The following is a 25,209-nucleotide window of genomic DNA, read 5'->3' on the forward strand; positions in this document are numbered from 1 at the left end:
ATCACACAGGCCCTCATAAATCTGCAAGACATATTGGCCTAAAACATTTCTCTGATCAATAGGGATTTATTAAAGAGGAGAGAAAAAGAGGATTGAGGGAGAAAGAGGGCTAGCGTGGCTGACACAGACCAGAACTGCAAACTGCTGCATTAAACGCTCGATCCGAGTACAATAAACAGAAGTATGAGTTTTCCATGTTTTGTTTTTTTTTTCTTGTTCCTTCCTGAGTGGTCAGTTAATCAACCTAAATGTCAGCATTGTCAAATGGGAAGTTACTTCAACAGGAAGCTGTGGTTTGAATGCCACAGTGACAATAAAGAGGTCTGCTGGTCGCAAAAATAAAACATTGTTCCTGTGGATGAAACAGCTCGAGTGGGAAAGCTGTATGTGTTATCTGTCCGGTTTCCTGGGAGAACAGAGCAACATTTGAAAGTGTATTAAACCCCTAAAAGATGACTTTCGTTGATAAATAAATACGTATATCTATGGATTAAAGAATGCTTGAAATATTGTAGGCTAACGTACGTTCACTCGTCAAAAATCGATGACATTGGTGAGTTTGTTTTTAGATATTTTGACGATTTAAATAAATGGGAAAACATAAGAAACGCACATAAGCTGCTGATGGGATTTAGTTTGTAGAAGCATTGCTCATGTTCTTCAAACTGAGTAACCACAGAGCATTTCTCAGTGATGTTATTAAAAGCATTTAATAAGAGCATTTAAGAGATCGATACATGCCACAGGAAGAGAAACACAATTTCATGGACGGTAACGATAGGGCATATTGAGAAATGGGGGTGGTTAGGTTATGGTGTGCGAGTAGTGTGCCTATAAAAAAAAGATGAAAAGCACAAATGATTGTAAAATATGCAGTTCAAGTCTCCAGCTAACACTGCCTCAGCATTGTATATACTAATCTAATCTACTATTACTCTCCAGGTGTTAAATGGCTGTTTGTATGTGTAATGTAAACTCTGTAGTCCCCCCGACTTTAAAGATGAGCGTTTGAAGTGGTATAAAGGACACTTGAGTAATTGGGTGATTTAGCGCTTGAATGATTGCTGTATTGATTGGACCCGAGGGGCCGACTGACACACGGATTGATTTTTGCCTTGTAGGAGGAGCCATTCGTAATGGTGTCAGAGAATGTTCTGGGAAAACCAAAGAAGTACCAGGGCTACTCCATTGACGTCCTGGACGCCCTGGCCAACTACCTTGGCTTCAAGTATGAAATCTACGTCGCACCGGACCACAAATATGGAAGCTTGCAGCCTGATGGACAGTGGAATGGGCTGATTGGTGAACTGGTCTTTAAGGTGAGAAGAAGTTAATATAGTACATGCACTAAAGCAAAACACCTCAGACACTTGAAATATGTCAACGACAACAGGGTTCTAGCTAGCGCATGGTAGCGTATTGGCCCGCTAGGCTATGATTTGAGGACATCACGCTAATTTTCAATCAGCGTAGCGCAATTTTGACTTTATTTACTTTATTTATTGTGTAATGACGCCAGATGACAATGTGAAAAACATTGTTTTGGGATGGCCAAAACGAGCGAGCAGAACAAAGGCGCTCCGATGTCAGTCCCTAGCATAGCAACTACCAAGCCCATGGAAACCATCCACAGCAGCATCGCGCTTTCCATTCGATTCCACAAACTAATCATGATATTAACCATATTTGGAAGGCGGGACTACAGCCTGGACTGCTGCTTGCTGAAGTGTACCAATATCACTTACGTAAACAACTTTAGAAGCACGGTTCACCACGTTATCGACTTAAATGTGTCAATCGCTCCACTGTCACTCACGTCACCCTCCGCCTCTAAATCGCATTATTTTTATCGAGGTAAAAGAAATAAACTTAAGTGTTAATTTGACACTTGCCGCGCGCCGCTCTTTGAAAGATGTCAAATTGACCGGCACAGTTCTGGCACGTCCTTTTGTGAAGGTCTCACACTGTCAAAATGCAAAAGGTATACAAATCACCCATCGAGAATATATGGCGTAAAAGGAACAATGTTCCCCTTTGAGTACCCTTAGAATGGCCAATTTTCACCTTTAAATGTTCAAAAGGTCCGCACCAACCCCCCACTTTGTCGATGCGCTCCATCGCCATTACCATTATGCTAAAAATAAAATCCTGGCTAGAACCTTGAACATTATATGTATGTGTGGATTTTACAAAGATGGAGAGGCTGCTATTTTGTAAAGTGGCAGAATTTAATGCTTTAATCCTTCTAACACAATTTTAGTGTCTTACCACACTTGTAGTTCACCACGACACATGCTACTTGGTCCAACTGTCTGTTCCAATAAAGATGCAAATCATCTAGACGTTTTAGGATTAGTATGTTGATAAAATGTTGAATAACTCCCAGCACATACACGACATCTGCCCTCATACACTGCCCCCCTGTTGAAATGACAGAGCAGAAACAATAGCTACGCAAACACATGCAGACAGTGCAAGAATAATAATCGATAGACTGAGTCACTTGTGGTTTCTCTGATACTTTCCACCTCTGGGACCTTGGTACCCATAACATTTAGAGAGTTGTTTAAAAGGGACTTGTCAGCAATAACTCTCGAGCTCACCTTAGTTTCTTACAGTCTCGCCGTTGTTTTGTCCTCAAAATAATTCTGCAAGACCGCAAAAAATGTAGAACACAAAAAAAATGACAAAAACATATCCATTTTTTTATATATATATATATATATATATATATATATATATATATGTGTACCAGTGTGTCTGAATGGGAATTACATCCTAGTAGAAGGAGAGAGTGCTGGGAGGACTTGTCTCAATCACCTATAGCAAAACACCCAGTATTATAATAATGAATCATGCAGGTAGGCAGGTCAGGTAGTGGCAGGTACACCAGGGAATTTATTTGTCCGGTCTGAATAAAATGATGGTTGGGGTTATTACAGGTTTGCCCCTTATTTGTGAGGGCAGACACCGGAGGTTTACTGTCTTGTTCCCCACAGATAATTTATATCTTTTGATGTAAAGACAGTAAATGTATTTACTGTTAACACAAAACCAATATTTGAGCCCAAAAGACCGCTGATATGATGTGTTTGTAAGTGGTGCAGCAGAATTAGAGGTCGTTGTTTCTTTGCCATAATAAGCATCTGTGCTCTTTCATAAAATGCTGTTGGGAATAGATAACTGTTATATAGTTTTTGTGTGTGCCCTATTTCCTTCTTTATGTGCCATTTCTTACGTTGTGTGCGCTTTATTTTCATGATTGTTATCCTTTGTGTGCTCTTTCTTTTTGTCTTTTTTCATGATTTTCCAAAGTTTTTCCACGCCTTTGCCTTATTATTCTTATGTGGCTGTGTGATACACAGGGTGTAAGACATGAAATGTTCCTTCATGACAAGACTCTCCTTTGCTTGACCTTGTATACTTGCACATGTGCGTGTGTGTGTGTGTGTTCTGCGTTTGTATTCCCCCACAGTGCAAGCTCACAGAATGATAGAAAAATGCTCTGAGCACAATGCATATTTATGCGCACACAGAGACGAGCAGAAGCCGTAAATAAACCGCGACAAGCAAATCATTTTGTTTTCCCCATCAGTCAGCAACAGCGTTTATCTTTCCAAAAACCCAATTACTAGATAATTATTACCCAAAGTGCTCTGTGGAAGTTTCTATGTCGACGACCACGACAGTCAGCATAGCAATTAATCTCACACACTTACACACGTGCAGAGTTCCTCTTCATATTCCTCTTATGTAGTGTAAGTGACCTTGCTTTTCTAAGTGCTTTGTTTCCTTGCTGGACTTTAAAATGAGAGGACTTTTCTTTCCCACAGTGGATCCATTTTTTTTTTCTTCCATGTGCAGATAAAATTGCGGTTTTATCAAAGTTGTTCATTATTTTTTGCCACGTCTCGCACGTGTATCGACTTCACACACGACACGCAGCATCTTAAATCCATATGTGACGCGTAGACGACTACAGCTGCTGTCCAACAGGGGACTGCGAACAATTTAATTAGTCGTCATTCGTCATGTTATTTGAGGAAAGCCGAGCAGTTTTTGGCAGAACATCACTGACTACGTTTTTCTTTACTTAATCTTTCGATGTAAATAACTAAAGCAGTCATTTGTTGTCTCTTAAAATTCCAACAATTCAAAGTGAAAGCAGATCAATGGGATAACAAATGGAAGATTCAAAGGCCATGCATCAAAATATACCCAGCCCTTTGGGCTTACAGCGGGCTTACACTACAATAATCCTCCTCTACTTGTGTACAATACAGTGACAGAGCAGAACATAATGAGTCTTCATACATTGCTTATTTTTGCTTGTCCTTTTCACTATCTAGTACTTATTCACTACTAAATCAATCAATCAAGGCATTATGTCAAATACTTGTAAAGAGAAATGTGTTGTCAGCAAACTTTTGTTGATCCTGGAACGTACAGTATATCACAGATACAACCGAAAGTTAACCTTGTATCTACGACGTATACTTAGTTGCTACAGAACAGTGAAGATCAAGGTAACACAATCATAGAAAACCTTTTATGAAAAATCAAAAAGTTACTCAGAACACAAAACAATCCACTCCACAACACAACCCACTGTTTCTAAATTCAGCACTGAGTTTATATATATGTATTTGTTTATTTATTGATTTATTTTTGAAGTTTTGCTTTTGTTGCACTCACACACACACGCGCGTCTACAGGAGACCACTTTCTAGGAAAGTTACAAAATGAAATACACTAGTATTTTTGTATTTACTTTACGTTTTTACTCAGAAAACATGCTTTATGTGTCAGCGGGCAGGATATTTCCATGCTGTGACACTATGTGTGGTAAGGATTTAATAGAAGAGAGGCAAGACTTCAAATTACCATAAACACAAGTTTTCTTGCATTTATTGTGTGATTTTTTTTTAGATTTCTTTTCAGTGTAGGAAGTTGTGATCTGTGCTAGAATAGCAATCGAGCACCAGAAGGGACCTACGGAGTGGTTTCATCTCATTTTCCCACTTAATAGACCGCTAGACTCCGTACGATTGGGGGCGGTTCGAGTTTGCTTTCACACTTTTTTGAGTAACGTATAAGAAAACTTGTGCCTTAAACGTGATTTCCTCAGCTGAACATTTTCAAAAAAGTGTGTTGATATTTGACACTCTTCTCCTCTTCTTCGTGCAGCGAGCTGATGTGGGACTCTCTGCCCTCACCATCACGCCTGAGCGGGAGAGTGTTGTGGACTTCACCACTCGCTACATGGATTACTCTGTGGGTGTTCTGCTGCGCAAGGCCGAGCGCACCGTGGACATGTTTGCCTGCCTGGCACCGTTTGATCTGTCACTGTGGGCATGCATCGCAGGCACTGTGCTCCTTGTTGGCATTCTGGTGTACTTGCTCAACTGGCTCAACCCACCCCGGTTACCCATGGGCTCTGTCTCCTCGACAACACTGTACAACTCCATGTGGTTTGTGTACGGCTCCTTTGTACAACAAGGTAAGGACAGAATCTACATGACACAAGAATTACCAGGTGTGGCAAGCTCTTCAAATCTCAGGTTCCTTTTGTCCATTATTTGTACATTTTCCCCAGCTGGCAAAGCAAAGAAGGTGCACAGTAGTTTAATGTTTAAAATGTTGCTGTAGGGATATGGATTTTTACAACTACATATTTGATTGGTAGGGTCTATTTACAACCTTTAGAAAAGAAAAGGGAGAGAGAGAGAGAGAAGCCATGAGTGAATGTGCTAAAGCAAGCCAAAGATTTGATAATAGCGGTCTCCTGTGTGTCATAAGTGCAGATTGACCTTTCATGTTCAAGCACAGTAGTCAAATGAGAACAAGGGGGAGGAGAGGTTCTGGTCCACCCGGACCAAGGCGAGGATAATGACCTCAACCTTGTTATCTACTCACAGATTTTCCAGAATCCCTTACTCCCTGCTCAGGTGGCATCTGACACTTGAGGGATGGATTTACATTTAAATCAGTGCAGGGATAGAGCAGCAGGGAAAGGAAGGGGCAGCGGAGACAATGAGGGAAAATAAGATCAAATACAACAAATGTGTTTCTTAATTAGGTCTGTTTTATATCCACACATTGCAATGGCGAGTTAGGTAGATATGTAGTTTGGTTGTTGTTTATTTGTACGTAGGTAGTTTGTTTGTTTTTGGTTTGTTTATTTGTTCATTAGTTAGATAGTTGGCATACACATTAGGGGTTGCAAAGGGGCACATTTCTGGTAAATTTCCTTTCTTTCGTTTGGGAATTTTGGAAATATGTCCATGTGATTTATGGGAATTAAAGATCATTTACTGGAAAGTTTGGATACTTTAAAGGAACTGTCATATGCGAATATAAACCTTTTGTTTTGTTATTAACAGATATGCATGCAAAATGACATGATTACATAACATGAAGCAGATTAATTATATATATATATACTGTATATGTATATATATGGAGAGATATATACTGTATATGTATATATATATATAGAGAGATATATAACTAGCTAGCTAGCTATACACATATATGTATGTGTATGTACATATATACACGATGTATGTTGTTTTAGCCACAATTATGCTACAATATATTATTTACTAACTATATTTAAGTTCCCAACCTTCAATTTTTAAAATTTATTGACACCCGTTAATTCCAATTAATAGTTTCCACTTTTTGAAAATTCCTTGAGTTTTGCAAGCCTGGTAATTAACTTCTTCTTTCGGATATAATCATCCATTGCAGTACAGCCTGCTCTCAGACTTGTCTCTTCGTCTTTTTCCTCCCTTCTGTCTCCTTCATTTTCATTGTCTTCATCTCCTTTGTCTTCCTCATCATTTTTTCTTTTTTTGGTGTCTTCCGATTTATTTATTTATTTATTAATCTGCCTGCGAAAGATTCTAAGCCCCGAACAAGCAACTGATGAGCATACCACCATTTGGTAAATAATCCTCCATCTTGAGCTGCGGGTAATGGCTGTAATGATGATGATGATACATTCTAATTGCTGTTTGATATTCACAATCGTTTCTCTTTTTAACTGTAATTAACATTTTAGTCATGGCATCATTAGGAGGGAAAAAGAGCAAGAGGAATGATTTAATTCTTCAAATGTGTGTGTGTCTGTCTGTCTGGGAGTGTGTGTGTGTGTGTGTGAGAGTGCATGTACTATATAGTGTGTTTTGAGTTGCATTCATAAAGGAGGTATGAATCTGTTATAGTGGGTGCTTCATGGGAGATGAGCTGAGCTGTATCTACTGGTAATTTAGTTTCTGATTTGTCTACAAGTTGGAATAGTCACAAAATTACCCGAGGCTGTAATTGCTATGTTAGTTAAACCTCACAAGCTTTAAAAGTCACCTGCAATGTTTTTGCTTTGATCCCCAGCAATTATTTAGAACAGCAGAGGTCTCTTTTGCACTTTGCTCTGTTTGCTAATTACATCTTAACTGATGAATTAGGCATAAACTATCAATATCTGCTCCAAAAAGGTTGACAAAAGTCATTTAAAATGGATGAACACTTCCACAGGATGTTCATTCACTTCTGCCACTTTCACAGACAGCAGCTACTGTACTGGTCCCGGGTCTCTTTTTATGCCTCACCCTGAAAATTCACCCTCAGGGAGAATAGTTTCAAATGCAAATAAACATGCAGACACAGTAGGGAAGCTACAGATGAGTGATGAGAGTGAATCGTGATGCAAGAATTGTGTTTTTGCGTTTGTCAGGTTGGGTGTAGGTGAGAGGAGAGAGATGAAGGTGCAGAAACACTAGAAAAATACCTCTTAATAAAGCCCTTTCAGCCTTTCTCTTTTCTTCCCTTTTCCTTTTTTGCAAACTGTTTTTTTCTTTCTCTTTATTGTCTTTTCAGCCCCCGGCCTTCTCTCTCTTTTTTTCTTTTTCCTTTACTCCATCTGGCCCACAAGCTACCTGCCAATTGAATGTGGTCTATGTTGGTTCACCATTAGTATGCATGTTTGTGTGTCTGTGTGTAAGATCTATAATAACAATGGCTCCCTTAACTTAAGCGTGCTATTGGGGCTGTGGTGGGAAAATGGTTTTCGCAATGTGTAATTGTTAAAGGAGAGCGAGGGAGAAGGGAAGAGAGTTGAAGCGTTGTGAGAGAAAGAACAAAAATATGCTGATTGATTTCTGACTTCAGCACAATTACAGTGTCTTCTCAACCAGAATAAAAAGGTCTGAGAGCGACAGGAAAAACATGTTGATATTCCAATGAAATATCGGCACTAATGGAGAACAAAAATATAGCTGTGCGTATGTAATATTGCAGCTGGAGTAATTGTGATTAATTGTGATTAAGCGTAAATATTGGCAAAAAAAAGGTCTATGTGACTGAGGTACCGATGGAGACTGAACATAAATCATGCAATTTAAACATTACAGGCAAACACTGGTGGTGGTTATAACAACGTGGATGTCACAGCAACCGTGATGATCGCTGCATGTACTTTAAAGAGCAATAAAGAGGGAGGGAACTGTGCGGATGTGTGTGTGTGGTACAAAAGATTAATAATGGAGCTATAGAAAACACTATTTCCCACTTACAGGTGAGACGGGTAGCTGCTTTTTCCTGCTTTGTGTGAAAAAGCGACTGTGCCTCCCTACAAGCGTACTGTGGAAAAGGCCAATGGGAGAGATAATCCATCAGCAGACAGGATGTTGTACGGGACATTTTCATCACAAGCTGTCCTTTATAAGCAAACCGCAATTCATCGGCCACTACATAAATGTGACTTGGATATTTCAGAGGTGGCGTCAGATGATGAGAAAAGCCTTTGTGCGGGTAAATCATTTGCAATAATAAAAGTTAAATAAAAGCTCTAGGTATTGTTGAGCTTTAGTCGGATTAGTCTGTGGCCCTGGCTGAGGTGGCAAGGTCATTCCAATATATCTGAGAGCCAGGAGACGGGAGACTGGGATGAGTGAGCACCAGGTCACGTTATTAGGAGACGTTGCAGACATTGATTGGCTGGTGTGACGCGCCTGGGCAGACGATGGCCCGGAGGATGGTGATGTCCACTAATTTGAAGACTTGCACACCAGGTTTTGGATTTTTGAAATAAGCCACCACAGGCAGTCAGTGGAAGGGGGGGAGGGAGACATGCAAGGATTCAGAAAGATGGAAAGCAAGACAGCCTGCAGCAAATTGGACGAGTTGAAGGGAGTGTTGTCAGTAGAAAGTTCCAGTGCCGAGACAGAAGTTTTAAGAGCTGAGCAGGAGTGCTGATAAAGAGGTGCCGATCTTTACTTAATGCTGTTGATTCAATAAATACTATTGGGAATACAATACTGTGGATGAATGTAGCCTTTGTGACATTGACATTTTCATACGTGAGTGTTGAATAGAAAAAAGATCTTTCTTCATCAAATAAGTTAATTATGTTTAAAGGTGGCAAATTAAACCATCTGTTTGAGTCGCCTGGAAGATCCTGTTAAATTATAATTGCAGTAATGATGCAATTAACCCAAGCGTGTGTTTTTTTTAAAGCTGAGTCGCAATTTCTAAGGAAACAGAAAGAATGATAAAACACCTGGGAGCTAAGACATAATAAAAACAACAGAAATATCATTTTGCGCTTCCCAGAAAAAGACATCCAGAAGATCAGATGTGGCCCCAGGTGATTCTCAGACATCAGCAACCAAGTTGTGCATACTGTACTTTCAAGTGCCGTAAACCACACGAGGAGTGGCGCTTCAATATCAAGTTGTCTAAATGAATAACGTGCAAATTTAAACTTTGCATTTGCGGGTAACTCGCAAGGGAGACATTTGTCTTTCGTGTTGTCATTCATAACGTGTTGCTGGTGGGAAAACAGGGGGATGGGAGTGGCCAACGCTGCAAAATGGATTGTTTACCCTGCTATAGATTAAATGTGCAAACGGGTGACAAAAGAGAGCAGTTAAAGAATATGTCTGTTCTGCAAGTCCAATGTGTTTGAGAGATACAAGTTAAACCAAGTTTTCCTCCTTTTCCCTTCCATCTATTTTGCTCTATATCTCCTCACTTCCTATCTTGCCCCGACTCTGAAGTTCTCCCAGTAGCTTTTGCGCTAAAGTCGAACAGTCAAAAGCAACACATGTGGTGTGTCTTTCACACGTCTTTCCTCGTCGCTCACGTCGTCTCATGGTGTTTTCTCCTAATTAATGTCTTACCCAGTGTGGGGGAGCAGGACACCGCCGAGAAACGGACTGTTTTTTTGAATCGTCTTCACAGTCCCACTGTCACCATGACTGTGGCGGAATGTGTCTCAATTAGAGCTAACTTTGTGGGAAATGCAAACACAGTTCCACTCATGAGCACACGAGGAACTGTTGTTTGTGTCGTGTGGGAAGACAGATATTCCAGCACACACACACACACACACAGTGTGAGGGCCATAGGCCTCAATCAGAAGTTAAATCTTTCCATCTGCCGCTACTAACAATTCTTTTTCTCGCTCCTCTTTGCAGCGCCTCTTTTCACTGTCCCCTGATGTGCATCAATCTGTCTCTGTGTGTGTGAACGAAATGGACTTAAAGTGAGTGTGTGTGTGTGTGTGTGTGTGTGTGCTCTTTTCTTTGCCTTATTAAAGAGACAAACATTTGCCTCTATGTTTTCTTCCTGCATCATTTTTTTATTTCATCTCTCCATCATCAAGTGCTCTCTCCATTCTCGACTTCCCTCTACTCACTGCTGAGTTTTCTCAATGTGAGTTGTGCTCAAATGCCGCACCCCCCATTCCCTTATGCGCTTCCCTCCATGTGTCTCTCCCTCTGTCATTATATCTGATCCTGCTGCGCCACACTGCTGGGAAGCCAACGCTATCATAATTTTTCCTGCTCTCTTCTATTTTCCTCCCCCGCTTCTCCCCCCTTATGTGTCCCTCTAATCCATTATCTGTCTCTAACAACTCTGTTGTGCTTCTGTGAATTGGACACCCATCCCGTCTGACTGTCCTCCCCGTGTCTCTGAATCTATCTGCCCTCTTTTCCTCTTTCTGTCCCGCTCGCTGTGTCTCTGTAAGAAGACGGTCTCTCAGCAGTGCCAGTAAATGGTGTGTCTTTCCACTGGCCTTTCTTCCACTCCGTGTCGTCTTATTTCTGTCACAGTTGCTTCCATTCCGTCCCCCTTTTTTTCCCCCCTCACCGCTCTGTGTGATTCTGCTTGGCCTCCCTCTGTCTTCCGTCTCCATGTGACGAGGTGCAGTTGTGACGAGCTCCGCCACTTCCTATTTCAAGCTTAACTTAAACCCTCTTTCACCGGTGGACGACATTTGTGATATTATAGTATCACACTCTGGTGGGAGCCCCTGCAAAAGCAACACAAACCATCATCCCTTGAGTTGATGTTGTGTACTGTTTGCAAAATGCTGCTTATGTACACAACCAGCAGCAACACAACAACACTCGGCAGAAACACACCCCTCTGCCAGCTCCCAATGGAGTTTCATTATCTATTTGCTCTATAAGTTAACTAAGTAGCATATATTGGATTTTTAACCATTTTCTTGCTGTCTGTCAAAGCAAAAAAAAAAAGAAAAGGGATGCTGTGTGGTAAACAAAAGTGGTTACGTTATAAGTTGTTAAAACAAACCAAAGAAAAGGCAGAGCTGAATGGAGAGGTCTCTGCACTACTGTGTAAGTCATTCATTGTCATTGTAGAGGTATTGATTATAGCGTCTTTAAATAAAAATCGGATTACTGACTCAGGATTAGGATGACCTAAAAATGTGATTAGAAACTACAGGAAGTGTTCGGGATTCGTGAGATTGCCTTGCAGAGCTTTAGGACATCTCTATTCTTTCTAAAATAGCAGCAAACATGATCTTTTTTTCCCAAAGATAACACAAAATGATGATGTTCAACTCCTTACGTTCCTTGTCGAGATAAAGAAGTAGAAAAATGAAAATGTGCCCCCCCCGTTTCAGTGTTTTCGATTCTCATCACGGGGCAACAGATTTGGCCTTCAGATTTAATTAGCTTTTCCTGCCACTAGTGCAGACAGGAGCTGCAGCCACAAGATATCTTTTTCATGCTCATATTACACACTGCATAATAGGGTGCAATGTACAGTACGTATTGGTTCTTCTTCTCTCTCTCACTCACACACACACACACACGCATTATTACCTTGAATGTTTATGCATACATGCTGGTTAAATTGAAATTTAAAGTTTCCTGCTGTTCTCCTGCAGCAAATGTCACATTCAGCTGGAAACTGCAGAGCTCGAGATAACAGCAAACGTTTGCAAATGAAATCATCTTTCATTTGCAATGCTGTGTTTTTTTTGCCCTTACCTGTGTGTTGCTGTGATTGTCATGACTAACGGTTTGTAGCTCAGTCACAGCGTTCTGAAATCGGTCCTCTTTAGCCGTGTTTCTTTCACCAGGGAGTCAGAGATGCAGCAGTTAACGGGGACTGTCATGACATTTGTTTTTGGGCTTTCTGTTGTTAACTGTCTCGGATAAACAGACTAGGTGAGTTTCATTTATTTCCCAGTGACTGTAGTAAAGGTCAGATGTTGGTGCAGAACGCAGCCGGAATAAATAATACATTTAATTGCCTCTTGTGCTCTCACAGTAACATTTTCTCTGATTGTTAATGAATGTTTCATTTGTTTATAGGCTTAGCTAAAAAAAAAAAAAGATACTTAGTACAGTTTCTCCTGAAGTTTTATTTGCGTGTTTTCAGTAGGAATAATTGCGACCTCCATAGCAACTCTCAGAAAAGACAACAGAGACAAGGTCCAGCTGGTTCCTCTTGTTCATCGGCAAGAGGCAAGGCAACAAACGACGTCCCAATTAGCCTCAATAACCTTCAGTGGATTGAGATGTGCACTCTCGCCCCCCCCACCACCAAAACTCCAAAACACGTCAGTCAAATGGAAAAAGACAGAGGGACGGGAGGGGGACGGAATATGATGAGGGGGGGAGGGACTGGGCACTGCACACCTTGTTAGACCTTGTTAGTGCTCAGTCAGTCATTATAGTGTCTGCTGAGGCAGGACTACAGAGCAGACTGCAGAGTGAGAGTGGGAAAGTATAGTGAGAGGAGCTGCAGTGACCGAAGCAACACATGACTGATACATAAACACAGCGGCATTGTGTTCTCATGTGCATATTAAATGTGCACGTGGATTATGATGAAATAGGTTGTATTTCATACACAGAACGGTTACTGTTGGTCTAAAACTCCATATTTGAATAATGCAAAAAAACAAAAAACTGTGCCCCTGAGTTTAATAATATTGCATTACTGAATAAAGAATTGTGTAAATAAATGAAGACTCTGTGCAAGAACTGTGCAACACTGGCAAACAAACAAAGGCAGACAAAGCCATAGGGTACACCGAGAGTGTGACTTCTAATGAATTCATCGGGAAACACGTGCGTGTACTCGTGTAAGTGAGTGTCGACATGCTGCCCTTGAGAAAAGAAGAAGAAGAAAGAGCAGAAACAGTGCAGGTCGTAGTGGTGTTTCGTGGAAAGCTTTGAAATACTGAGACCGCCATTGTTAAAAAGCAATTTGAACGATTTAAAAAATCACCGTGGAGTGAAAGAGCTTAGAAATATACCCACAGACTTTAGAATGTGTGCACAAGACACACACACACACACAAATGGCCCCAGTCGAGGGAAAAATTGCTGAGAGAGCCATCTGTCAGACGTTGCACTCAGGAGGCAGCGCGCGTTGGTCTCGTTGGTTTGATAGAACTACATATTCTGCATGCAGTCACCTTTAATGAGGCCACAGCACTGAAGGCACCAGCCCAATTCACGCTGCATGCGCCTGTGTTGGACACTGTGTATTTTCTGGGTAGAAAAAAGGACCGAGTGGCTGCAGGGCCGTGGATTTAATCTGACTGGCTTTGTATTTTGTCAGATATTTAGTGTGCAGTCTGTGTCTTTGCAATCAAAAAAAATCTCTCAGGCAACAACCACCCTGGGTTATGTCTAGCATTATTTTTTTATTCAAGACGTGCTTTGATGTTCAACATCAGTTTGAGCTCAGGTAGCATATTCATGAGCACACAGCCTGACAGAATTGGTACTGACAGAAAAATGGTCTAATTTTTTTTGGTCTCCTATCTGCCAGGATAAGATTTTAATCAATAGCTTCATCCACCGCCAATTTGTAAACATGTAAAATTTACAATTTCCGTAGAAAATCCATTATTTTCGCCACTCGGACGCGAGAAATCACGTCACGCGAACACCAACACGCTCCCCCGTGTGCACACACAGCCTTCCGGTTGCCCGTAGTAACCTTTCTATTATACAACACAGATTGTATTGATCCATATATAGCGCCGGGGAAACACAGCCTGTAAATAAAGGCCAAAGGAATTTCTGCTGACGCCATCAATTTTTATGTTCCTTTCAACTGTGAAACTGAGGCAAAAGTGCTGATGATGCTTGGAGGGAAGGAGGGAAGTAGAGGAGAAATGAATGTTTCTGTAATAAGTTCAGTGTCAAGCGTTTTTTGCATATGGTGCACACACGCGCACTTTTTCTCTCATCCTCGCTGTCACACACATACAAATTCACTGCACTCCTACCCAAGCTATTTTAGGAGAGTATTAGGAAGCTGCCACACTAAGCCACACACACACACACACACACTCTCACTGATGTGTCACACACGTACACCTAAACAGAAAAAGCCCTGGGGTTTATCGCAAGTCTCCACACTTGGCCCAGTGCAACCTGCATCCTCACAGGCAACTCTACCTCCATTTATTCCTAAATAGCACTCCAGAATTATATGTATATATATATATCATAAAAAGCAGTCAACTTTAATTACATTTACAAGCAATAATGCTGCAAGTTGTCGGGGCTCCGTAAATGGAACACACACACAAACTCATGTCCTCGTCTGGTTCAGGGTTAATTTAGCCAGAGAATGTATTTAATTGCTGTGACACACAATGAAGTAAAGCTGTTGTCTGTAGTTCTTCAACTCCCAAACATCTCGTGTCACAACACACTGAACGTGAAATATTATTAAAAACATCTACTGCATTCATTTGTAATCCTTATGTATCTTATTTGTGTCTCTGCTAATTAAATAAACTCATTGAAGCAACCGTTTTTATGCAAGACTCTAATAAAATTTAGTAAAAAAAAAAAGTGTGTTATTGATAAACCAGTTTTTTTATCATATTTATTAAACCAAGTCTTTAAGACAGCTATATTTATGGTACTTTTCACTATACAGTTGTAGCACAGCTCGGCGCGGCTCGACTCGGCTGCATGAAAATGTAGTATTGTTTGATAGGCGACACAAACAGTGGCGAGCAAAGCGGTTGTTTCCAGTGTAACTGAATCATTAGAATCAGTTAATTAAAGAGATCAGTTCAGTACTTCCTGTGTGACCGGAGCACAGACTCCGTCTGACACAGTCACTGAAGTAAAATACGGAAAGGACGGGTTGTGATTCGGCTCACGGCAGCGCTGTCGCTAAATACACCAGACTCCTCTGTGAAATATTGAGATTTTAGACATTTACGTGCTAAATGTTGGAGATTAACGCATGTTTTCGGGGATTTTTATGTCTTTTTAACTGATCTACAGTTCGGCATTGTTCAGTTTGACTCATGACTCTTTCAGTGACGACACTCTCTGACCAATCAGTGGCCGGCAGTCTGTTGTTGTCACATTTAGTATCAGCTCATCTTGAACCTCACCAGAGCAAATGCCCAGGCAGGTTAAGGTTCTATCGCGAATGGAAAAGCAAACAGTGTGGCGATACACTTCTTTTTGGTCTTTGACTGTTTTGCTCATGTGAGGAAAAACCCAAAGAAAAGTCCCATAAAATTGATTTCACAAAGTTTCTTTTTTTCCAATTAATTTCAGTCTCAGTAAAAGGCCATTAAAATCCCACCTCCTCTTTCTTTATCCAGATGTAAAGCACAAACTGTGCTGTCTTCCACAGGGACAACGCAGGTGAAATTAAATAATTCAGTGTTATCCGTTTCGCGTCACACACACACACACACACACACTGTGTAGGCATAACTCCTGTTTTCCACACACCTCTTGCTCATACACAGACGTAGCCGATATCTATATGGTGAGCACACTTCAAAACACAGCTGAGTGGGGGAATCTTCTCCGTTTTAATCTTTTAATTTGCTCCCTTTCTTGTTTTTGTGAAGCTGAACCGACCTCCAAAGGCTAACCACACTGAGTGCAGAACAGCTCAGGGTGAATCTGTAGAATTTGAATATTTTGTTTATCTGTTTTTCCCCCGCGTGAACTCTCTCGGTGTTTCAGCACAAATCAAGTTGTAGACATAACCTCTGCGTGATGATAGAGTTGAGACAATTGGCACCAGAGGTGCAAAAGAAATCTGCTCTCTGAGGTTGATGTGATAATGCAGTGCCGCACTTTGTTTACCAGTTTGCAGTGCATCTGCGTTTTCCTAGCAGTACTAGTTATTATAGATGCATATTGATATTCATAGTTAATTGTGCCCCGGCAAAGAAATAAATAACTACATGTTTGAGTCAGTTTTTTATTTTTGTTTAAATGTAGTCCCTGAAATATCAGAGCGGGGAAACTATCTCGTATAGTATAGTGAGAGTTAGTCCGTCTGTTTGATATGAAACAGTTTGTTTTGCCTGGTTTGATTTGTAATAGTTTTGATTTAGTTCAATTTGAATTAGGTGTTTGTTTGTTTTTTGCCTTTTAGTACAGAAAGTGATAATCAGGTCACGGTTTAATAAAAAAAGAAAAATCTTCACGTGTCCAAGGAAACTGCTTCATTGAGGCTGATTAAAACTATAATCACTTGTAAAAGGTGAGCCAGCAGAGACTTTATAAAATTCACTGTTTGTGTTTTTTGATGCACAACATCTGTGACCTGCAATAATTGTGTATCATGTTTATCCAGCATACAACCCGATCAAACACTTTCAGTCGTCTCCTCGGTCCGTCTGTGTCTTTCTGACCCTCCTCCACCTCCGCACACAGAGTGTGTCTTCTCTTCGATCTCCCCGTTTTCAATTTCCACAATGTGTAATGTGATATCAAAACATGATTATATTGCGTTACTAACCTTTGCTCACGTGCTTTGTTGTGCCTCTACACTGGCAACAGCTGTGGATGCGGGCATCATGTGTGGACCATTGTTGTGAATGGGATGCCTGAAGAATGTCTTATAATAAGAATTCTCCCTAATTTGACCTAAATGTTCACTTGGACTCACAGATTAAATGCGTAGATTCAGGTAGCCAGGTGTAATGGTGGCCTTTCCAAACATGTTTTTGGCATTTGAAATTGAAATTCATTTTAACCCTTTAACAGCTAAGCCTCAAAATGTCCGTCTGGACCTTTTTTTTTTAAGCATAAAAGGACCAGAAAATGTCCTGTTACTAAGTGCTTTTGCCCCAAGTATTTACAATTACTTTCGTCTCGATGTCAAAAACAGGCCAAAAAACGGAAACAATGTACAGGTGTTTTTTTTTTTTCGCTGGCTTCCTGCAACAGCACCAGTGAAATTACCGTAATATCCACACCCTGGCTTTGACGTGCAATTTCTCAGCTTTTCCGATAGCACAAACTGTCACGTAGTTACGGTGATGCAAAATGCACTTGTGCAAACATGTCGTCAGCGATACGCTCGCCGTTAAAGGGTTTAATATTTGTCTTGAAAACAATTATAGTGACTGAAAATGATGGTCAGCAGAAGCAAACGACTGCTGGGAAGTAGTTTTGTTTTCATATCATGCCATTAATTTGTTCTTAAAGTTAGCACAAACATTATTTCATATAATTGTACTCAATATTTCCCTTGAAAACTGTAGTGAGAGTCGCTCCACCAACTGTATCTTGTGTATACACGTACAAGTGTACATGTTTATTCATTTATTGCATGATTTTGTGCAATACTACACGCTACATAAGTCAAAGTCTATGTTTAATGCAAATCACCAACAGGCTCCACAACATATTACTATATCATCACATGAATATTAATAACTTTATTGAAACGATTACCATCATGAAAAAAAAAACCCTCCACATGTGTGAGACAGAAATAAATGATACGCTAAATAATCTAGATTTATTACCTTTCTATGAGCTTCTCATGCCACACAGGGAAATGAAAGAAAGAATATGAACACTCAGGGAGCACACGTTACCTACAATATATCCTGCACAAATGACATTGTGTTTGCAGACAACAACATAAAATAAATATGCAAATAGTATAGATTTTTTTTTAATCATAAAAGTGTTATGTGCCAAGTGAAGTCTCCAATGTTGACAAATAACAACAAGAAAAAAACATTTTCTTTGTTCATATGGATTTAGTTGCCAAGGTGATTGAAAGTGGTGTTTGTAATCAAGACTTATGTCACTATCAAAGGACAAAAAAACAATACATTTAAACTCTTAAACTCTCCTGTTGCTATGGCTGTTGCATCAGCTGAAAGATATTCCGAATTGGAAATAAAAATACAATAGGATTACAATATCGTTGTCGCCAATTCAGTTGGGCTGTAAATTCCCAGTTGACTGGTCGCTTTATTGGTCGATGTGTTCTGGCTCGACCAAAATACTGATTGGTCGATTTTTTTTGCCGTGTTATTTTTATACAGTCTATGGTTAATTTCATCAGAATGAAAGTACCAAGTGCTAATGGGGGTGTTTTAAGAGCACCCCTGTTTCACAGGTAACAGCGTGTCCCCTTGTTTTCACTATTTTGGATTAGCCCAACCCACTAGACAGACAGATTGAAGAACATGGACGTTCTTTAATCTGTTTTGAGCTTTTCATTTTAGGCTACAGTCAGTCCTCTAACATCCCTGTCAAAGACATCTGCAGTGTGGCAGCATTTCACAAAAATAGCAACAGTTTGCGTCCGTTATATGAACATATCAGACTTGGCATATTTCAATGTTTTAGTCTAATACTAGTTGATTCTGCAGTAGTAATTTGTGTCCCAGCCACGAAGCTAAGCTCCTATGTTCAGTCTCGCTCTGAGCGAGGACATGTGCAGAGCCCCATTAGTCGATTTTTAGTCGAAATTTCAGGGCTTCAGTCGACCAAGAATTTATTTGCTTGATTACAGCCCTACAATTCGGTTTGTTAGTGATCAGTTGTGTGATGTATGGATATCTGTATATCCTTTAATCAAGCTCATCATTTTCAATAATTCCCCCCCGTCTCCTTTAACCCGTCTCTCCATTGCCTTTAACTTTTTAACCATCACAACAATCTCCCCAAAACTATTTTTAAATGTAAACATGCACACAGACACCAGGATATGTCATTACCACTGTACTCCTCCGCCATGTTGTGATTTTTGGTCTCAGAATCTTTTTGAACACCAGGCAGCATGCTGGAGAGGGAGATACCATTAGACACAGCTCTGAAATGCAAACTTCATGCGTCTTAGCTCCAAATCCACAACATTACCGGCCCCGCTGGATCCTCATAAAGGTGACACTCTATGGCTTGAGAAATTGCTAACCACATGTAAAAACCCTCTTTGCTTTGCTGATAACCAGGAGTATTAGAGGCAGCACATTCACAATGCAGAGATTGAGAAGGCAGGGGAGGCGCTGAAGGAAGGAAGCATGCACTCTGCCATCCTCCTCCTCCTCCTCCTCCCTTTTTCCTTTCTTTCATATTTTTCATCTTCACCCTGTCCCCGGCATCAAAATATGTCTCTCCCAAGTTTTTTTTTTTGCAATCACTTGGACACTCTTAGTCACGAGTGATTGCGGTGCTAGAGGAGAAGAAATTAAATAACGATTCCTGCAAGTCATCAGATGATAAAGGGATATCACCTGAGGCAGGGAGGGTGCTTGCTCAGTGGTAAGATTTGAAGCTTTACACGAAAACCACACATAAATAAACCGCATCTCAACCGGCTTCAAAGCTGCTCTCATCTGGAACTACCTTTAACTGCAGCCCGTCAACAAAGATGGGGGGGGGGGAGGGGGGGAGAGGAGAGGAGAGCGGCAGAGGAAGGCAAGAAGTGAGACATGTTCTGAGGCAAGAACAAGAAGTGTGAGTCAGGCAGACAGGCAGGATAATACAGTGGGATGTGTTTGATGCAGATAAATTTGCTTCTTGAACAATGTTGTGTTCCAACCCTGAAGGACAAAGTAGACAAAATTCATTCCTCCATCCAACTAATACTTATCATTTTGTTTATTTTACTAGACTTGTGTATCTTGTGTCTTTGTGAGGTCTCAAAAACTTTAAAATCCTGTCTTTGTTGGGACATTTTGACCTTGTGGGGACATTTTGTCTGGGCCCCACATCTTAAAAGAGCTTTTTCAGGGCTAAGACCTGGTTTTAGGGTTAGGGTTAAGGTTAAGGGTGGTTAGGTAGTCCTCATGGAGATGAAACCTGGTCCCAATTGTCCTATTTCTGAGGAAGTGGTTAAGCTACCAAATGATTTTTCACACGTGTGTTAGTTTTAGATGCCCTTGCACTAGACATCTTCCGGGCTGTGCAATTAAACCGTCCGAATTTTAGTTAGAGCAGTTACATCATTTTGTGGCAAGATTGCATTGAAGCCAGCTGGGAGGTGACATCATCTGAACAACCAACTTTCCTTTCCTGGTTTACAAAGCCATAATTTACTGCTCTGCTCCACTTTCATCTAAGAAAAACTGCAGCGTGATGCCATCAGAAGAAGAGAAGCCTCGTGTTGGTCTGTGGTGGGAATGTAGGTTTAAAAAAATGATGGTGTGGTTTAATTGGAAGAAGACCTGTGGACCTACACTCAGTACAACCCCATTGTCTGAAGTTGTGAAGAGAGAGAGAGGGAGAGATGACATTAGACGGCACAAGTCTGTCCAAGTGGATGCCTCGAGCACCTCTCACCACACTCGAGCACAATTAACTACTGGCTGATGGTGCTTGTTTACGTTGTCTTCATTTGGTGATGATTATAGAGGTCGTATTGTTGTAACTCTTAGACCGTTTGTGGTATCTAGAAAATTCAAAAAACTATGGACTGGCGATCTGTCCAGGTTGTGACCACCCCCTGTGCCCTATGACAGCTGAGGTCAGCTTCTCAGTACCGTAATTCCTAAACGGTTGAATAACAGCAACCGTGAGTGAGGGCAGAAGCACTCACAATCCAGACGGCCCAATTGTCATGATGGTTTTAAGAGGGTTAGACCGACGTCAGTGTCGGATTTCGACCTTCAAATAACGTCTCCAAGATTATTTTGATAGGACGTGAACTTACAACAGGGTGAGTGGCACCTCTGTCAAAGCCTGAGCAGGTCTGCATCGCCTGCATTGGCTCTATGTAACTTCTAGTTTTCAATAACTCGAACCAACTGCAGGCGAAAACTCTAAGCCCCTGTTCAGAAGACACTGGGGTGCGGTCATATCTGTGCTTAGCACTGTCACTTGTCATCTGATGACTCAGGAAGGAGATTAGTGCCAGGTCTAGACATGGAATCCACAAATGAATCTGTTATGAAGATAAAATGACTCATCAACAAATTGATAACAAACCACAAACACTAGAAAGGGACTCACATTTTGTCTCTTTCTTCAACACGTCTCAACTTTCAGAAGGTTGCACATACTGCATGTACACGGGAGCTCAGTGACCTTTTTATACCAGTCATATTAATCTCTAATTATTTCGTCGTTTTTATTGAAGCTGTAGTACAACTTTACTACACCATTACTACCCATTGCATCTGTATAGTGGATCAGTATATTTTTTATGAATTATTCTTGTTCCCCCTTTTCCTTTGGAGCCGTACAGTGGCAGTAAAATAGTGACATACCCATCTGTTTTTTTGTGTTCCTCCAGCTACAGCAGCCAAAAGACAGGACAGCAGCAGTCGGAGATAAAATCAGAGATGGAGAAAATGTCTCAGAGAACCTTAAAAAGGACTAATGGCTTGCCAGCCAGCTTAGCAGCCAAGAATGTGGGACTGCAGCTTGTGCATTGGTGCTGCGAAGCCCTCACATTTAATGAAACTGTATTCATTTCACAGACGGCAGTAGTAAAAAAAAGAAAAAGGGGACAATAAAAGCTTAGTGATGCCCTTCCCAGGATGACATCATAAAAGGATTGACCAGTATTGGGAGAGACAAATGCAAATCACTATCAGATTGAAGTAAATAGGCATAGAAATACCACGGTCTATTTAGCAACACGAAAATGGCAAATATCCATTTATGAGACGGTCACACAGTGAAGGGAGCAGACGGGCAGATTTCCAACTGCTGTATTAATCAATCAGTTATATAGACATCCAGGAATCCACAGACTCATTCAATCAGAAAAGGCTGACGGTTAGTAAAGCAGCAGTTGAAGTTTTCTCACATATGAACAAATACCAAACGGTCAGCAAATCATTAAACTTGACAAGGTTGTTGGAATGGCCCAAAAATATCGCATGCAATTTGGAGCCGTTGGCCTCAAAACATGCAACATCCCTGATACGTGGCTTTTTTTTAATCATAGCGGACGATTTTGACTCCCAAATTTTTGTAGACGTAAATGTAGAAATGGTGTTTGCTTGCAGCTTCGGGGTAACGCAGTAGAGAACGTGAGAAGAGGCAGGAACAGTGCAATGGTAAAAATTGAGAGCTTCATTGAGGGAACACAATAGGGTGCCTTTCAAGCTGCCGACTTGGCGTCCACCAAAGCTGCTTCATGCCTCTGCCAGAATTCATAAACATGCACATATGCAATCCAAGACACATCCGCTTCCTTTTCTGTTACAATAGCCTTTTTTTTCGGGGTTGCTCCCATAAAGGGACACATAAAAAAAGTGTGTTGAAAAGAAGCACCTTTATTCTGAGTTCTACAAAGAAGAGAGTCCCTGTCTACCTTTGTTTCTTAGTCCTGGTTGTCTTTGTTCAGCGAAATCTAGGCAAACTGTGTTATATTGTTCTTTAGTTAATAAAACACAAGTTTATCTTTTCTCTGAGTTCCACCGTTCACCTTTAGATTTGACTTTATGGATCCTATCGCAAGGAAATTCACTAGTCTCAATGGTTCTGCATCCATACAAGGTTGACAAAGATTAGCGTGAAAGCAAACACGGTAAATACAATTGAAGCCCAACTGTGTCACCTTTGGTGTGCCACCATCTTGTGGCTTTCAGTTGTCATCACTCTATAACTGTGTTTTTGCTGTCAGATATTCAAGTGGAGCATCAATGACCGTACTGGAAGATATATAACGGATTATACATGTTTATGCAGTGTGTGCATGTTCATGAGCCATGACTATGGCCGACTGCCTGTTTTCTTCCTGGTTTTATTTTTCTCAAAGGTGGTATTGACCGTGCACCGTAGCAACGCTTCCACTGAGACAATACACTGCAGTAGAGATGGGCTAATACCAATAAACACAGTTTGAAAGAACCCATTTTACAGTATATGTTAGTTTTTTTCTATCTGTGATAGATGATGTGTGCGTTCAGATGAATAGAAAAAAACTGTTAAATAATCGAATAGACCTTTTCAAAAAAGCCCGTCATCGTTGAGAGACAGAGTTATAAAAGATCTTAAAGAACCAAAAAACTTAATCGGTCCTTCATGGACGTTGCCAAGAAAAAAAAAAACTAATTCCAAAATACCTTCTACGGGTGAACTGATTTACAAAGGTCATGTGTTTGAAACCACTGAAGCTCGAGATACTGCAGTCACAGTCTGGCATTATATTTGGACATTTTTCACAGCCCACATTATGAGAGAACAGCATCTGTGCCTGCTGGTTGCATTCATCCCTGGAAAAGATTCATTTCCTCTTCCCACTGGCAAATCTGTAGTGATTTCTCATGAATAGTTAACGACATGAACTTAAAAAAATGTTTATATGCTGTAGCTATTATATTTTAATTGACAGGACTGGGAACTTGATTTGTATATTTAAGTATTTTGTATTTTCCTCCCTTTAAAATACATATTTGAGTTGAAATCTAATTATGATGAGGACAAAAATGACATTGTATTTTTATTATTCATTATAGGGACGTTTTTCCTATTATTTCCTTGTGTGAAAGAAGATTATTTGAAATGAATATACTGTGGCGTACAGCACTGCACGTTGCTCTACCTCCAGGCACATGTTAAGACCTGGTGTCAACAGCGAATGTATTGCTTCTCAAAGATTCAATAAACCTAGAGCGATAGCAGGAGAGAGATAACCCATTTGAATTAAATCAATTGATATCAGCAATGCAAAAAAAAGAAGAAGAAGAAGATGGTAAACGCAAGAATATGGTGGGGAAAGAGGAGCGGGAGGGAGATAAAGGGAACTTGGGATTATGTGGGTGTCACATATGTTATTGAGTCTGGGCAGCAGGAGAAAAGCAGGAGTGAGCAGAGCAGCTGTTTGTCTGTGCTGATTTAACAGTGATCCCCCTGCTACATGGATGAATGGGGCTCATTTCTGTCAGGTTTCAATGAAAGGCAGCAAGGAATCGTTGCTCTGGGTGTTTGTGTGCGTCTGGTACGCCGATGTATGCAAATACAAGATCGTACTACAGTACATTCTGTCTGTCTGGCGATCCATCCAGGGTTGGAGTGCCAACCGTTTTTGAAACTTTTTACTGTAGCGCGGCAAGATTTTAGACGACACGGCAATAAAATAAAAGCCAGTTTGTACCACAGGACAAGAATCAAGCTACTTTTCATTATAACAGGCACCAGACGACCGTGTTATGTTGTCTGTTGACATAAGACGGGGTAGCACATTCATTCATTTATTTTTTTATTTTAAAACTTGTGTCTAGACAAGTAATGCCAGCTGGTATTTTGAGAGTCGCTACTAAGACACATCCACAGTCTGCTCACCTTTAGCTGAACATGAAAATATCATCACATCACAAAGACTCTTGAGTCGCATAGATCCAGTGTCATCTTTCACGATGTGATTTGCTTTTTCTTCTGAATTGGTCCTAAGATACTCTTTTGTCCCTTCTATGTCGAATTGTCTTTAAACAGTTCTTTCTTTCTCTCTCCAGGTGGAGAGGTACCCTACACCACTCTGGCTACGAGAATGATGATGGGCTTTTGGTGGATGTTCGCTCTAATTGTCATCTCTTCGTACACGGCCAATCTCGCAGCCTTCCTCACCATCACGCGTATCGAGAACTCCATACAGTAAGTATCCAACCGATTTGTGTTTGTTTTGATGCCACCAGGCTTATATTCTGGGACTGTGGCTTTATGACCTCTGCCGAGCAAG

The 25,209-nt window shown here is 40.7% G+C and overlaps 1 protein-coding gene across 5 annotated transcripts in view; it reads left to right on the forward strand.

Annotated features, from left to right (window-relative positions):
* grid2 (glutamate receptor, ionotropic, delta 2) overlaps positions 1-25,209 on the forward strand; it is a 370,055-nt gene that overhangs the window by 282,317 nt on the left and 62,529 nt on the right. For all 5 annotated transcript variants that reach the window (XM_058636042.1, XM_058636038.1, XM_058636039.1 and 2 more), the window contains exons 10-12: positions 1,122-1,319; positions 5,188-5,500; positions 24,986-25,124. In XM_058636042.1, coding sequence (XP_058492025.1) covers positions 1,122-1,319; positions 5,188-5,500; positions 24,986-25,124 — 650 coding nt within the window. The remainder of the gene's footprint in view (positions 1-1,121; positions 1,320-5,187; positions 5,501-24,985; positions 25,125-25,209) is intronic.

This window comes from Solea solea, chromosome 8, assembly GCF_958295425.1.
Source record: "Solea solea chromosome 8, fSolSol10.1, whole genome shotgun sequence".
NCBI lineage: Eukaryota > Metazoa > Chordata > Actinopteri > Pleuronectiformes > Soleidae > Solea > Solea solea.